Source organism: Manihot esculenta, chromosome 15 (genome assembly GCF_001659605.2).
Source record: "Manihot esculenta cultivar AM560-2 chromosome 15, M.esculenta_v8, whole genome shotgun sequence".
Lineage (NCBI taxonomy): Eukaryota > Viridiplantae > Streptophyta > Magnoliopsida > Malpighiales > Euphorbiaceae > Manihot > Manihot esculenta.
Window position 1 is genome coordinate 19,995,257 of NC_035175.2, and position 17,582 is coordinate 20,012,838.

Genomic DNA, 17,582 nt, shown 5'->3' on the forward strand with positions numbered 1-17,582 from the left:
AATCTTCTCTCTCCCGATATCTCATTCTCTCTCTCCAGTGGCCACATCTCCCACTTCTCAGTCGGAGACAACTCTTCCCTCTCCCTGGTCGGCATCGGGGACATCTCCTTCTCTCTCGACATCTACTCTTTCCGATTGACGCTTCTCTCCCCCACTTCACTGACTGGAACTCTCTTCAAATTTGCAATCAAATTTTTTGATAATTAAGATCTTTTATGTGCATGTTATTAAAGAATTTTTAGTTGCTATTAAAGAATTTTAGAATTTATGAACTATTAATTTGATTATTTGGATACTGTTAAAAAATCTAATTATTTGCTATTTGATTATTGTTCTCCAATGTTTCTACTGCTGGGCATTTCTCCAATATTTCTACTGTTGGGTTGTGCATATCTTAGGGATAGTTTTACATTGAATAGATAATTGAGGTTGATATTTGTGTTGTGCAAATTTTCTAATTCAGTTTGATATTTGGATTAAATATCAAAATTTTTAAATTTTTTTCATTGAATTGAATTTAAAAAAATTGGGTTCGGGTATTGTTAATCGGATTTGGAACGGGTACAGGTAGTAAAATTAAAATACTGAACGGATTTGGGATGGGTTCGGAAATTTTATATATAATCGGGTTCGGGTTTGGTTACTTTCAATTTTACGGGTACCCTACCCGTTTACATCCCTACATGAGACCTATTGCCATTTAGATACTTAAAATGTGTTTTACAACAAATCGTGCATGAAACTCATTTCTCATAGCCGACCTCATCTTTTTTTCTATTTATTACTTCTCATAATTTGGTTTTGAGTTTTGGTTGATTCTTATAGTCTAACTGTGAGACATTTTACCTTTTTGACGTCCAAAATTTTCAAAATAAATTCCAACATCACTTTAAAAAAATTTTCACGGGTTGGCCTCATCTTTTTCTTCTCTTTATTACTTCTCATAATTTGGTTTTAAGTTTTGATTGATTTTCATAGTCTAATAATCGTGAGACATCTTACCTCTTTAATCTCCAAAATTTTCAAAATAAATTCCAACTTCACTTTAAAAAAATTAACTAAAAGCTAGAAATTTTAAAATTATATATTTACCAAATGAAAATATTGATATAAAAGCATTGGAAAAATACTATAAAATTATATTTAAATTTGCTAAACGTGAGTATAAAAATTAATCACATCATAAATATATATATGTGAAAAGTTTCATTCGAGTGATATTTATATATTCAGCCTAATTTAAGAAAATAAAAATCAATATTCTAATAAAAATGAAATTAATATTTTTATAAAAAAATCCTATATAAATAGAAATTATTTAATTTGCATAGTTAAAGATTAATGGAATTGAAATCATATACGAACTTAATTTACTAAATTAATAATTTTAATTGATTTTAATTAATTGTTAAGTATATTGAATTGGAATATTATAGGAACTAGATTTGATAAAGTAGTAATTTTTATTAGTCGAAAAGAATTGTGGTTTAGTTAAATTTTATTGAAATCCTATATAAAATTGGTTCATTCAATTAAAACTATTAATTCGTTGAAACTAATTTTATTTATTTCTATTTTTTAGATACACATATATAATTTTTAAAATTTTTCAGTATTATTCTTAAACAATTATTTATTCTTTTAATTTTTTAGATTAATATTATTTTTTTTAAAATATTATTTTTATATTTAATAAAATTAACTATTTATAATATTTATACTTATTATATACATCAAAGAGATTATCATATTTATGCAATTCAATTAAACGTGAAATCTAAAATTTTTGTAATAATAAAAGAAGGTTTTTTGTTGGAATTTCTAAAATTGGTTAGTCATCCATTAACAAGTAAACTTTATTGCTTTTCTTAGTTCATGTAAGACCGGTGAAAGTAAGGGTGGATAGTATTCGGTTCAAATTGAAAAAATCGATCAAACCGAATTAATTTGAAAATTCGGTTTGATTTTTTTATTTATTTCGGTTTAATTCGGTTTTTAATTTTAAAAATTTTAGTTATTTCGATTCAGTTCGCTTTTGATCAGAAAAAAAATTGAAAAAATCAAACTGAACCGATTAATAATAATAATGTGTTATTTTCAATAATATTGAGAAATTAGATCATATTAAAATTAAAATATTTTAATTAAATTTAAAAATATTAAAAATAAAGTATAAAAATAAAAAATTTATTAAAAATTGAAATCGATCAAATCGAACCGAATAGAACTGAATCAAATTGGTTCAGTTTGATTTAATTTCTGACCAAAATTAATTCGATTCGATTTTTATAAATACTAAAATTATAATTTTTGATTCATTTGGTTCGGTTCGGTTTAATTTTGAACTGAACCGACTGAATGCCCATCCTGAAGAGAAAGGGAAGAGGAAAGGGGGCGTGAGGAAAGATTCTTCCATTTCCGAACCGAAACGAAAGGGTGTGCCTAGAGGTTTGATTAAGCACTCAGATGAACCTGAGAGAAGCTATTTGAAGAAAGGAGAGATGAAGAGCTAGCTGCAGAAGATTTTTACTTAGTGTTAGTACCTATCCATGGCTTGGGGGATTAGAAAGGCTTTCTTTTTCAAGTTCGGCTGGATTCAAATCATAATTATATTATAATATTATTAGAATATGCGTAAGTTTAATATCTTCTTTTTAATTACTAAAAATCTGTTTAATTAAATTTTATGAAAATTTTAAGTTATTTTAGTGATTTTATGAAATAATTAATTTTTTACTATACTATTGTATATTATATTACTTGTATTGCCTCAATGCAATGAATATATTCATAATTGAAATTTCATAAATAAATTTAATTGGTTACTGTAAATTTTTTATTAGATTTATTCTATATTCTAATTTTAATATAAATATAATATAAATTTTTTAAAAACTTAGAATTTAATGATTAAATATTAAATGAGCCTTGCATATATATTATGAAACTATATCAGCATAAAACTATAGTGGCAATGGAATTTCTGTCTTAAGTTGATAATTTTTCTAATTAAACTTTAATTATATATATATATATATATATATATTTAATTTGACAATTGTGCTTTATTATACTTATATAGAGTAAAAATATATAATTAATTTTAAATTAAATTAAATTTTAATATATATACTAATTTTAGAGATAGCAACAAATCATATATTTTTAAATATTGATTCAATTTTAACAAGATGAGTGTTTACTTATCTCTAATAAATCAAATATTTTTAAATACTGATTCAATTTTAATAAGAAGAGTGTGTATAGTTATAATGAGATTTGGAATGAATTTAAATTTAAAAATTAATATATGGGGGAGATTTAAATTTTATATACAAAGTACTAATTACTCGAATTATTTATATAAATAATTAATTTAATATAAAAAATATATTTTATAATAATATTTATAAATGTTTTATATGTTTTTATCTAAAAATTAAAATTTAAATATTTCTTAAATGAATAATATTAATGAAAAATATTTTTATATAAATTATTAATTAAAATATATAAAAATAATAAATTTAAATTTTATTTAGATAATAATAATTAAATTTAAAATGTGTTTAAATAATTTATTAATTTTTAATTAAATTTAAAATAAATTTAAATATTAATAATATAAATCAAGTTTAAATTTGGATGCTACGTAACTGTTTAGGTTCCTGGACGCAGCTATGATGGGAGGACAAAGGTTCAATATTACCAGAGTTTCTCTTTCTAGCTCTGGACCCAACTTTGTTTTTAGCCTCATGTTTATCTTGTAGTGATCTCTATTAATTGAAATTATTTTTTTAATAAAAAAAAAAGGATAAATCAAGTTTAGAGAAATGAACAAGTCAGATAAAACTACAGGCCCAGGCCCATAGTTGTCATGCCCAGTCAGTCTCTGCCCTTGTTTCCCAGCAGGTTGAGATCCTCGATGCAGAAAAACAATGTTTGGTTCTCTGTGGATTCTGTCGAACAGTTCCACAGCGAACACGAGGGGATGACAAACAAGGATAACTGGCAAGTGGCTACTAGTTCTTTTCTTTTCTGCAGTTCTGCACTACTTTACTAGTATCCAAGTTTGTAGTGATAAAGCGCCTATTTTAACCAAGATAACATTGTCTTCCTAATACAAATATTGGGACATCATCATTCGACAAAAGAAGAATTGGATTACATTGATAATGATTGGAATGGAACCAGAGGACATGGCCTACAATTACTTGTTCAATCCTTAAAAACCTTCCCTCTGACACTGATTTGCTTCACCCAATTCTGCCAAGTTTATTAACGGATACTACTGGTTCTATTTTCATCATCTCTGGCTATTTCAAAAGCGGTGGATTGCTACTGTTCTTTTTCTGATATTGGGTCCTTATTATCTGCCTCTTTTGCTTCTTCTTTTGCTGATGATGATTCCTTCTCTCGTGCTGCTTCCTCGGCTTTCAACTTCGCTTCCTCTTTTGCCGTTTCAAGGGCTTCAATGAGACTCTCCAAACAGGCTTCAGCATTCCCAGGAACAGTCTTCGGCATCAAATGCTCAGCAACATCAGCAGGAGTCATTTTGGCTTCCTTCAGTAGGGCACTAATTTTATCAAACAGGTGGTGTGATTCAAGTCGAAGGTAATTGTCAGCCAACACCTTGAACGCCTCAAAGCTGCAATACGACAATTCTATGTGCTTGTCCATCCTTCCTTTCCTGATGAGAGCTGGGTCAAGTTTCTCTACAAAATTTGTTGTGAAGACGATGAGCCTTTCTCCCCCACAAGCTGACCATAACCCATCAATAAAATTCAATAGCCCAGAAAGAGTAACCTGGCTGTTCTTCCCATCTCTTTCTTCTTTCGGTGATTTTGGTTTTTGTTCCTTATCATCCCCTTGTTTTTCTTCTTCTTTTTTCTTGCTCCTCTGACCAGTGAGATCAAGAGAACAATCAATGTCCTCTATCACAACAATAGCCTTGCTTGATGTCTCAATTAAAAGCTTTCTCAACTCAGTGTTGTCCTTTACAGCAGTCAATTCGAGATCATATATATCATAATTCAAAAGATTGGCCATGGCTGCAACCATAGTGGACTTACCAGTCCCTGGAGGACCATACAGTAGATACCCTCTCTTCCAGGCCCTGCCAATTCTTGAATAGAATTCTTCTGCCTGGCTGAATGTGATCAAATCATCTATAATCTCCTTCTTCTTCTCTGGCTCAAGTGCTAGTGTCTTGAATGTAGCAGGATGCTCAAACACTACATGGCTCCAATAAGACCCATTATTAGTGTAAAGCTTCCTCTGGCGATTTTTCACCTTAAGAGCTCTACCCTCTTTCAGGACATGATTAAGGTATGGCCCAATGATGAGATCTCTATGTCTCTTATGGAACCTGAGCTTGTAATACCTTTTCTCATCTGTAATCTGATAAAACGACAACGTTTGTGACTTGAAAACATTCTTCCCAGATGCCCACCATAGCTTGACTCCTTTGTATTCATCAGCAACCTCTTCATGATCATCCATGCTCAAAACAAGTGACTGATTGTTCTTGACTACCTCAGCCTTGAGCCGCTTAGCCTGCATAGAAGAACTGGAGCTAAGATAAGTCTCAATAGCAGAGTAAGCTTCACTGCGCATCAGACGCTCGCCGATGAACTCATGGAATGTGATTTGAATGTAAGGATAAACAAAGGTGAAGGCTTTTTGAGTATATTTCTCGAGACGATCTCGCAGTTCATAAGGGAAGTATTGTTTGAACATGGCCCAAACGAACATCAAGCTAGCAATCACAGATCCTACTTGAGCAAACATATCACCTTGCTTCAAGTGAATCATCTTGCCTTAGTAATCTCTCTTCTGCTCTGTTCTTCAGAGCTTAATGAATCAATCCCAGTTTGATGATTATATGAAGGAAAGGGTAAGTGGAGATTGCATTTATATATAGCAACTTGGGTTCTGTCGTGGCGACCGCACTCAAAAATCTGGTTTTGGGATTGAATGGTAGCTTTCAATTGGGTGCCTGAAGTCGGCAAAGGCAGGATGTGGAAGGCTAAGAATTAAGATAATCTTCTTGGCCAAGTTAGAAGATGTCACTTGTGACATAAGATCGAGTTGCAATTACAATTGTCTGACATTGATGTAATGATCTGACGTGTTAATATTTTAAAAAAAAATTACTATCTAATCTTTAATAGCAAGAAAATTTGATTCTATACTATAAAAAATTTATTAATTAAAAAAATATATTAATTTTTTTACAAATTTTAAAAATTTTATTAATTAATTCATAAATGTTATAAAAAAATCTAAAAAATCTTCTATAGTAAGAAACTAAGGTATTTTTGAATTACATTTGCTAGCAACTTCTTTATAAGAGAAAAAAAAGTATTAATCTCAATTTTATTTTTTGTATAAATATTTTAATATATTTTTTAAAATTAAAAAATTAATTAAAAAATTTTTTATATCATAAATATTAAATTTTTTAAATAATAATATGATCAATATATTTGAAAATTAGGTTATTTAATTTTCGATTTCGCTTCAATTACATTTGTTTAATTGATGCAATACCCTTCCGTATTAATGTTTGATGAAAAAATTATTATTTATTTCTTAAATTTTCTCGTAATAAAAAATAATTGTTGTATTTGAAAATTAAACTATTTACTTTTCTGTTTTGTTTCTGTTGTTGATCCTTTTGCCAATTTTATTGTTAGATTTTAAGATAAATTACTGTTTAGTTCTGGATATCATAATTATTTAAGTTTTATTTTTAAATTTTATAATTTCATGGTTTAATTTTTAAAATTTCATTTTTAATCTCACCTAGAAGAAAGAGAAAAAAAAAAGAAAAACAAAGGAAAAAAAGATTATGAGGGAACAAATTATTATTAATTACAAAATTGAGGGACGAAATTATAAATAATTGTGACTTCAAGGATTAAAAACTAATTTAATTTTGAAAATTAAATTGAAATAATTGTAATTAGATTTCATGGCTTTGATTCTTTTTCTAGTGTGATGATGTGCTTGCCTAATATTGGATTCTCTTACATATTATTTCAATATTTGATTGAGATATCGAAAGATGAAACTTTAGATTTGAACTTAAAAAATTTAAAAATAAACTAAGCGTTAAAAAGGTTTTAAATGACCACGCTGCATTTTAGTTATTATTTACTTTTTGATAAATATTTTTCTCTTCCTGGTCCATGACAGAAGAAAACCAGATTTATCATGGACCAGGAAGAGAAAAATATTTATTACTTTTAATATTGCATTGATATTGATATAAATAATCACTTCATTCATAATTTATAATTAAATTTATTTTTTAAAAAATAATACTATACTCACATTTTATTATTTCAACCGTATATATATATGAAATTTTTTTAAAAAATAATAATTAAAATTAAAGAGTAAAATTTAAATTTTTTAAATTTATTTAAATATATTTATTATCGAATTAAATATAAATATAAATAAAATTAAAAAATTTAATAGTATGATTTTCAAAATATAATGATCTATTATTAATGATAAATTTTAAAAATTAAATAATAAATTTATCATATTCAAATGAAATTGTCCTTGGCTCGACCACAAAATGCCAAGTTAGAAAATTTTTATATAATATATATATATAAGGGAGTTGTTGGGTTAAATTCCACATGAGACAATCAACCGGACAGGTCATCAATGGAAAATGGTACAACTTTTAAATTCCTTTAGGATTTTTTTAATACTCTCTTTGCTTACTTTTGATTCTTTCTTCAACTAGTTGCTTTTGCTTTTTGCTCACAACTTAAGAGGCTTTCTTCTTCTACTTTTCTTTGATGGCTTTCCAAGCTTTATTATTATTATTATTTTTTTCTTGGCTTCTTTCTGGGCAATTTCCAGGAGAGTGCTTCAAGCTTTCCAAGTAGGTATCTTTTCCCTTCTTAGTTTTTTCGTGCTAAAATTGGGAAAGTTATTGTCAGATCTCTCTTAAATTTTAAAAAATTTATTAATTTATTTTTATTTTAAAATTTCTCTATGAAAATATTTATAAATTAATAAATATTTGAATAGAAGGCTACAAATTTTATATATTAATAAATTTACATTGAGAGAGTAACTATTTTATGTCAGAACTTCATGTGAAAACCTGCATGATAGTAATGATAATGTTCCCTTGTAGTTTCCAAGTAATTTTCAATATTTGACTAAGTTGTATAAACGGTCTATTAATTTTAATAAATTCATTTTATTTTATTTATTTTTGAAAGGGACTATCTATACATTGAATTCTTAACATTCACCAGGTAAATAAAAATTAATAATATACTTTTGAAAATAAAAAATAATTATAATTTTATTAAATTACAAAAATGAAATAATAATGTCCCCTAGTAGTTTCTAAGTATTTTCAGTATTTGACTATAAGCTCACTCCAATGAACAGCATGAAAGTTGAATAAACAGTAAATTAATTTTGATAAATTAATTTTATTTATTAATTTTTTTTTTGAAATAAACTATGCAGTGAATCTTTGAAGTATGGTTAAAGTTGTTGCTGAATATCATTCTTTTTATAAGGGGATCGAAGATCGGAGGAATAGAATCTGATATCTCTCAAATTTATTCAGATACATTTACGATTAAATCTGTGAGTGTGCCAAATACCAATTTATTTAACCAGTTAATTAAGAAGTACTTATTTTTATTTAAATAATTTCTTTTTATATCATTCATAGCATTAATATTTAAATTTTAAAGTATTTGTAGCTATAATAAAATTAAGTTAAATCTATTTATTACTTAATTAAATTGAAAATAATCAAGTAATTAAGCTTACCTTTGAATCCTTCTTCACTATCGTCAGCCCCTGCTTTTTTGCTCAGAAATTATGAGAGCTTTCCATTTCTTTTCCTTGGTCGTTCTCTAAGCTTTCTCTTCTGCTTGGCTTCTTTCTTGACAATTTCCAAGTGATGGTTGAACCTTTCCAAGTAGGTTTCTATTTCCCAGCCGACACCCTTTTGGTGCTAAAATTAATAAGACGACGACAACGACAACGACTATTACAATTCTAATTCTTCAATCATCACTTGGAAATCACCACATGGGTTTATTTAATAAAAAGTAAATAATTTAATTTTATAAATTATAAGAATATTTTAATTAATTGATTTTAAAATAAAAACAAACTAAATGAAATTTTTAAAAATTTATAATCTCATAGTAATTCTTACTATTAATTATCATGGAACCAAATTTTAAAAACTTGCCTGGACCCATGTGGCACTTTCTTAAACTCATTCAAGACAAGTCAATCGATTTATATACAAATAATCTACACAACAATAATGTGATTTTGCTGAGCACTTGAACGGCTTAATAGTTCTCAAGGAAAACAAAATTATCATAATATTTCAAGCGGGACATCTCTAATTTATTAAAGGGCATCTCTAAAGGATATTTTTTTTACCTCAAATATAGAGAATCACATCCTTTCAATGTAACACTTAAATTTTATATTTATGTGTCTAAGTTGTTATCTCTCTAATTTAATTGCACTAAATTTACTTAAGTAAAATGCAATCATCAAATAGGGAAAGTGATGATAGAAGAAAGTATGAAAAAGACTTTAGTATTTAGTCTTTGAAAACTTTCATTGAAATAGAATCGATTAGATTCTATCAAGAGTTTTAACCAGTAACATCAAGCTAAAGCGAAATTTAGAAACGAAAAGACTAAAAGTCAAAATCTCTTATTGAATTCTTGAAAATTGAAAAATGTCTCTAATAGTTAAGAAAATGACTATTTATAATAGCAAAAACCCTAATATGAAAAATTATAAAAAAAATTTAAAAAAATAATAAAAATGCAAAATTGACCCCTAAACGGTGGAATTTTCATCTCAGACTTTGTTACTGACTTATGGCCCTAGTCACATTTTTGAAAGCTGTGCGTCTCAAAATTTCCTTTTTGAAAAGCTATCGTGGGCCTCCAACGGACGTTGGTAGCAAAAGTTAGGTGCAGTCTAAATCTGCCATAAAATCTAAGGCTAATTACTCTGCATCATTCCCTTCCACTTGTAAAGAACTCGACCTCGAGTTGTCATCAGCCGGATAATACTGAAATAGATTCGCCACGTTAAACGTCTTGAAAATTTTCATATAATCTGGGAGGTCAAGAACATAGGTATTGTCATTCATCTTTTGTATAATCCGGAATGAACCAATCTTCTTTGGGTCAAGTTTTTTCTATCTTCCACCACGTTCCTTTTGCAAATACACCATAACTTGATCACCAACGTTGAAGGACTTGAAACGCCTATGTTTATTAATTGCAACTTTACATTTGTCATTGGCTTTCGTAAGGCATTGTTTTACCTGTTTGAAAACGTCCAAATGCTGATTTGCTAAGTTGTTTGCTGCAATACTATTATGAAAAACCTGTAGGAAGGGAAATAAGATCAACTGTATGCGCAAAAATTTTTCTGTACACAACTGCAAAGGGTGACATTTTTATAGAGTTATAGACAGAACTGTTGTAAGCAAATTCTGCTTAGGTAAGGGCAAGATCTTGAGCAGTTTTTTTTATCACTGCAGATGCAATGCAAAAGATTGCAAAGAGTGCAGTTCACCACTTTAGTTTGACTATCAATTTGGGGATGGGCAGCACTATTGTATCGAAATTCAATCCCAAAACGCTTTCATAAAGTCATCCAAAAGTGAGTTATAAATTTCACATCTCTGTCCGAAGTAATGGTCTTAGGAATGTCATGTAAATGAACAACATCCTAGAAAAATAATTTTACAATATGAGAAGTATCATTAGTTTTTTTTGCAAGGAATGAAATGCACTATTTTGGAGACCTTGTCAATAACAATAAAAATACAATTATATCCACGTTGAGTACGTAAAAGGCCAAGAACAAAGTCCATAAACAAGTCCTCCTAAGGATGTTCTGGAATAGGAAATGGAGTGTATAAGCCCGTATTCTGCGAACAACCCTTCTGAATTTGACAAATTGGGCACTTTTAGACTATTCGACCCGTGTCTTTTTTTAATTGTGACAAATAAAAATACTCCTCTAAACCAGCAATAGTCTTATCACGCCCCAAATGACCATTCAAACCTCCTCCATGGATCTCTCGAATCAATTTTTCTCGCAGAGAAGAGCAAGGAATGCATAAACTATTCTCTTTAAAAAGAAAGTCATCATGTATCAAGAACCCATCAATGGACTAGCGAGCCTGGACCTTTGCCCATATATCAACAAAATCATCATCTGCAGCATACAAATCCTTCAAGAATTCAAAACCCACAACTTCCTGAGTAACTGTAATCAACAGAGCAGCCCCCCTACTCAAAGCGTCTGCTACCTTATTACTATGGCCAGCCTTATATTTTAAGACATAATGTGTAACGACCCGAAAATTGGACCGCTACCGGCACTAGGATCCAGATCGGCTTAAGGCCGCCGGGACCCGTAGCAAGCCAAACATTCATCCTGTATACCTGTTTAATCCCATACATGATCAACAATTACATAAAAATTTAAAACTTTTTTCATTTAATCACTCATTCATTCATTCATTCATTCATTCATTCTTTCATTCATTCTTTCATTCATTCTTTCATTCATTCTTTCATTCATTAAACATTGAGATCATGTACTAGAAAGGAATTAACATATTACTATGGTCAAGCACAACTCTAAACTTCCATAAGCATCAATACATTACATTTCTATACTATACTTTTACATTACATCATATTCATGTCCACATCTAGCTATTTCATAAAACATGACTCTACTCCTGCTGACCTCCTGGTCTACCCTGTACCTGCAAATCTGGGGGATTAAGGGAGAGGGGTGAGCTATAAAGCCCAGTGAGCAGAATAACTAAACATTCAATTTAAATTTCATGCTTTCATGAAATGCAACACATCACAAACCAATCACATCAAGGATGGTATTGTCACCAATAGTCCTCTACATTCCAAGGCACCGGGACGTAGAATGGGTCAACCGGACTTTCTCTTAAACATAACATATCATAACATTCCAATGTGCCGGGACGTAGAATGGGTCAACCGGTCTTTCTTACATAGTGTCGGGACATAGAATGGGTCAACCGGACTTCCATACCATACCATCCGTATCATATTACATCGTATCATATTGAGGACTAAGGATCATCCAACATCCATCCACATCATCATCAAATTATGCAATGCAACATATTCATGAATTCTAATGCAAACAACGTAGAATATCACATGGCATTCGTGATGCATGAACATGCTCAAATTTATATTTATTTGCTTTAAAACATAAGTGTTTATTCTACTCACCTCAGGTTAGCTCTGACAAAACACTGAAGCAGCTGTCTCACTGCTGGGGTCCTCGGTTCCTCAGGTCTGAACCTACACAGGTGGACTCAAATGAGGGACCAAACATCCATGAACATGACTCTAAAATACTCCCCAAAAACCCCCTAAAACACTTTAAAAAAATCACATAAATCATGCAAAGGAAGGCTGAACAGGGCACTTTCGGCGGCAGGTTCGGCGGCCGAAAGTCCCTCAAGAGCCGAAAGTCATGCACCTTCAGCGGCACTTTCGGCGGCCGAAGGTTCCCTCTAGAGACGAAACTCATACATGTTCGGCGGCACCTTCGGCGGTCGAAACTCCCTTCCAGAGCCGAAAGTCCACTTTCGGGGGCAGGGTTTGGCAGCCAAAAGTTGGCCTCCACAGGCAGGTTCGGCGGCTGAAAGTCCTTTCGGCTGCCGAACCTGAGTTCTTCCAAAGGGCAGAACTCAGCCTCTTTCATGCACAAATGCCTCCCAAACCATTCCATCATGCATTTACCTAGTCTACAACATGCAAACTCAAGCATACAAGTACATAGGGGTCTTAAACTAACTTAAACCCCAACCAAAACACATCAAACATACAGATACTACCCACATTGCTCATAAACATAACATAAACTCAACAATAACCTAAACATGCATTTCTACCCCAAGAAACTTCATGAAGCTCATAAAACTTGTTTAAAACATACTAGAATGGCAGGATCGAAGCTTACCTCTTGAAGATCTAGAGGAGAAACGATCCTAACTTGGAGATGGGGGAGATCTCAACTCTTTGGTCTCCAAGCTCCAAAACTTGCTCTTTTGCTCAAATATCTTCAAATCAAGATAAAACTCGTTAAAACTCTAAAGATCAGAGGAAAAACATCAAAAACGAACCATGGGAGAGCATGGACTCACCGTGGCCGAAAATGGGGAGAAAACTCGCCCGTTTCGGCCATGGAGCCCTTTTATAGGGGCTGCCACACCACCTTTCGGCAGCCTAAAGTGCCTCCAAAACTCATGCAAGTTCGGCGGCCGAACATGAGGTTCGGCGGCCGAACCTTTGAAACTTTCGGAAGCCTAACTTGCCCCCCTAAGCTATCCAATGTTCGGCGGCCGAACCTGGAAATGCCTCCTTGGTCTTTTTCATTCAAAACTCAATTTCTTTCTTGTTTAAAATCATAAAATACATTCAAAACATTTTATAAAAACATGGTTTTATCCTTCTAGAGGTTTTCGACATCCGAGATTCCACCGGACGGTAGGAATTCCGATACCGGAGTCTAGCTGGGTATTACATTCTTCCCCCCTTAAGAACATTCGTCCCCGAATGTTCACCAAACAAACATAGCATGGCATAAAACATAAACATTTACATAAAACACATAACACTTACTTTAAAAGAGATGAGGATATTGCTGGAGCATAGACTCCCGTGTCTCCCAGGTACACTCCTCAATGTTGTGGTGATTCCAAAGGACTTTCATCATCGGGATTTCCTTGTTTCTCAACTTTCTAATCTGGGTGTCTATGATCCGCACTGGCTGCTCAACATAGGTGAGATCTTCTTGGATCTCCACATCAAGCTCACTAAGAACCTTGCTCGGATCTGACACGAACTTTCTTAACATGGAAACATGGAAAACCGGATGGATTCTCTCCATAGAAGTAGGTAAATCCAGCTTATACGATACATTCCCGATCTTTTGTAAGATTTCAAAGGGTCTGATGTACCGTGGAGCTAGCTTACCTTTCTTCCTGAACCGAATCACCCCTTTCATTGGAGACACCTTGAGCAATACCAAATCCCCCTCCAGAAACTCCACTTGCCTTCTGCGGATATCTGCATAACTTTTCTGCCTGCTCACAGCAGTCTTGATCCTTTCTCTGATTATGGGCACCACTCTGCTAGTGATCTCTACAAGCTCAGGCCCTGCCAGGGCCCTTTCCTCAACTTCTTCCCAGCAAACAGGTGACCTGCACTTCCTTCCATACAAAGCTTCATATGGAGCCATCCCTATGCTAGCATGATGGCTGTTATTGTAGGCAAACTCCACCAAGGGTAGATGCTGCCTCTAAGAACCACCAAAATCCAGCACACACATTCTGAGCATATCCTCAATTGTCTGGATGGTCCTCTCTGACTGTCCGTCCGTCTGTGGATGGAAAGCAATGCTAAAATCTAACCTGGTACCCATAGCATTCTGCAGACTCCGCCAAAACCTGGAGGTGAACTGGGGTCCTCTATCAGACACTATTGAAATCGGAACCCCATGCAACCTGACAACCTCATCAACATATACCTGCGCCAACTTGTCCACAGAATAGCCACTCCTGACAGGGATGAAGTGAGCAGATTTGGTCAGTCTGTCCACAATCACCCATATGGAGTCTAACCTGTTGGACGATGCCGGTAACCCCACCACGAAGTCCATAGCTATATTCTCCCATTTCCACTCTGGAATAGGTAGTGGGTTAAGCATTCCAACCGGCTTCTGATGTTCCAGCTTCACCCTCTGACATATTTCGCAGGCTGATACAAACTGTGCCACTTCTCTCTTCATAGCTGGCCACCAATACACTCTCTTCAGATCTTGATACATCTTGGTGGCTCCAGGGTGAACACTGTATCTGGCATTATGAGCCTCCCTCATAATGTCTCCCTTCAGACCTACGTCATCTGGTACACACAATCTATTCCCATAGCGGAGGATCCCCTTGCTGTCAAATCTGAACTCTTCATTCTTGCCTGACTGAACAGTCCTGGCAATCTTCACTAATTTTGGGTCCTCATGCTGTTTCTGAGCCACCTGCTCCAGAAACACGGGTGCCACTCTCATCTGGGCAATCAAAACACCTGTACCAGACAACTCCAACTGTAGACCTTCATTAATGAGCTCGAAGAACTGCCTCACCACTGGCCTCCTCTCTGTTGAAATATGGGACAAACTGCTAAGTGATTTCCGGCTTAAGGCGTCTGCCACAACATTCGCCTTACCCGGATGGTACTGAATCTTGCAATCATAGTCACTGAGCAGTTCTACCCATCTTCTCTGCCTCAAATTCAGCTCTCTCTGACTCAAGATGTACTGCAGGCTTTTATGATCTGTGAAGATCTCACATTTTACCGCATAAAGGTAATGCCTCCACATCTTGAGTGCAAAGATTACCGCTGCCATTTCTAAGTCATGTGTAGGGTAATTCAACTCGTGCTTCTTCAGCTGCCTAGAAGCATAAGCAATCACCCTTTCATTGTGCATTAGCACACAACCCAGTCCCACTCGGGACGCATCACAATACACTGAGAAGTCTTCATTACTAGTTGGCAGAGCTAACACCGGTGCTGAAGTCAACCTCTTCTTGAGCTCCTCAAAGCTCTCTTCACACTGGTCGGTCCACACAAACCTCTGGTTCTTCTTAGTCAGTCTGGTCATAGGAGCTGCAATCTTAGAGAAGTCCTGAACGAACCTCCTGTAGTAACCTGCCAAACCTAAGAAGCTCTTGATCTCTGTCACTGTAGTGGGTCTAGGCCAGTTAGCTACAGCTTCCACTTTCTTGGGGTCTACCTCGATTCCATTTTCTGACACCACATGCCCCAAGAATGAAATGCTCCTCAGCCAGAACTCACATTTGGAGAACTTGGCATACAAGCCGTGTTCCCTCAAGGTTTGCTGAACTAACCTCAGATGATGGGCATGCTCCTCTGCATTCCTGGAATACACTAAGATATCATCTATGAAGACAATAACAAAGTGATCCAGGTACTAGCTAAATACTCTGTTCATGAGATCCATGAATGCTGCAGGGGCATTGGTTAACCCGAACGGCATCACAAGGAACTCATAGTGCCCATATCTGGTCCTGAATGCTGTCTTCGGCACATCCTCTTCTCTTATCCTCAGCTGATGATACCCCAATCTCAGATCTATTTTGGAGAAACAACCTGCTCCTACTAGCTGGTCGAATAGATCGTCGATCCTCGGCAACGGGTACTTATTCTTGGTAGTGACCTTGTTCAACTGCCTGTAGTCGATACAAAGTCTGAGGGATCCATCCTTCTTTTTCACAAATAGCACTGGAGCACCCCAAAGTGAGGTACTCGGTCGGATGAAGCCTCTGTCTACCAACTCTTGCAACTGCTCCTTAAGCTCCTTCAATTCTGCTGGTGCCATCCTGTAGGGAGGGATAGAGATCGGTCTGGTTCCAAGCATCAATTCAATTTCAAACTCTATCTCCCTAGCAGGTGGTAAACCTGGCAGCTCGTCTGGAAAAATGTCTAAGAACTCACTGACCACGGGCACTGAGGCGGGCTCTCTGACATGACTATCCAGCTCCCCCACATGAGCTAGAAAACCCTGACAATCCCTCCTGAGTAGCCTACGAGCCTGAAGGGCTAATATCAAACCTCTAGGTGTACTCCCCCTGTCTCCTCTGAAGATAATCTCTGACCCATCCTAACATCTGAACTTAACTACCTTGTCTCTGCAGTCCAAGGTAGCACCATGGGTAGATAGCCAATCCATCCCTAGAATGACGTCAAAATCTGTCAAATCTAGAACCACAAGGTCGGCAGAAAGGCATCTCCCCTCAACAAAAACTGGACTACACTAGCAGACTGACTCTGCCACTGACGGGTCACACTTGGGTCCACTGACTCATAGGGGACACTCTAACCCAGAGACCATCAAACCCAATCTCTCAACGGCCCTCGGAGCAATGAAAGAATGAGATGCACCAGGGTCCATTAAGGCATAAACATCCAAGCAACCAATGATGAGATTACCTACCACCACGGTGTTCGATGCATTTGCCTCCTGCTGTGTCATAGTGAAGATCCGTGCTGGAGCTGATGGACCTTCACCTCTGAAACCCGCTGAAGAAGAGGCTGCCCCTCTCCCTTTGCCTCTGCCACTGGCCTGAGTCGCGGCTGGAGCTGCTGGCTGAGCCACACTACCAGAAGCTTTCTGCTGAGACTGTGCCATAAAAGCTGCTCTGGGACACTCCCGAGCCATGTGTCCCTTCTGCCCACATCTGAAGTAGGCTGTCGTCCCAACCAGACATACACCTTTGTGCGGCTTCCCACACTTCCTACATACTGCATTATCTGCACCTGAGCTCGAGCCACTTCCCAATCCCAGACCTGACTTGATCTTTCTCCAGAACTTGTTCTTCTTTGGCTTCCTGGTGGTGTTGCCCCACCTCTTACTGCCTGAACTCAAAAAAGAAGGGTCTAACTTGCCCCCACCAGGGG

General features: G+C 34.6%; 1 protein-coding gene across 1 annotated transcript; it reads right to left on the reverse strand.

The window, feature by feature from the left end:
* Window positions 1-4,143: 4,143 nt before the first annotated feature.
* On the reverse strand, window positions 4,144-6,004 carry LOC110601980 (AAA-ATPase ASD, mitochondrial). Its single transcript, XM_021739410.2, has one exon. It carries the CDS (start codon window positions 5,812-5,814, stop codon window positions 4,339-4,341), a length of 1,476 nt encoding a protein of 491 aa, XP_021595102.1. The 5' UTR covers window positions 5,815-6,004; the 3' UTR covers window positions 4,144-4,338.
* Between the last annotated feature and the right edge of the window lie 11,578 nt (window positions 6,005-17,582).

What these genes read in the sequence shown, in the direction of transcription:
- LOC110601980 (XM_021739410.2), bottom strand. Translation starts at nt 5,814, where the DNA reads ATGATTCACTTGAAGCAAGGTGATATGTTTGCTCAAGTAGGATCTGTG.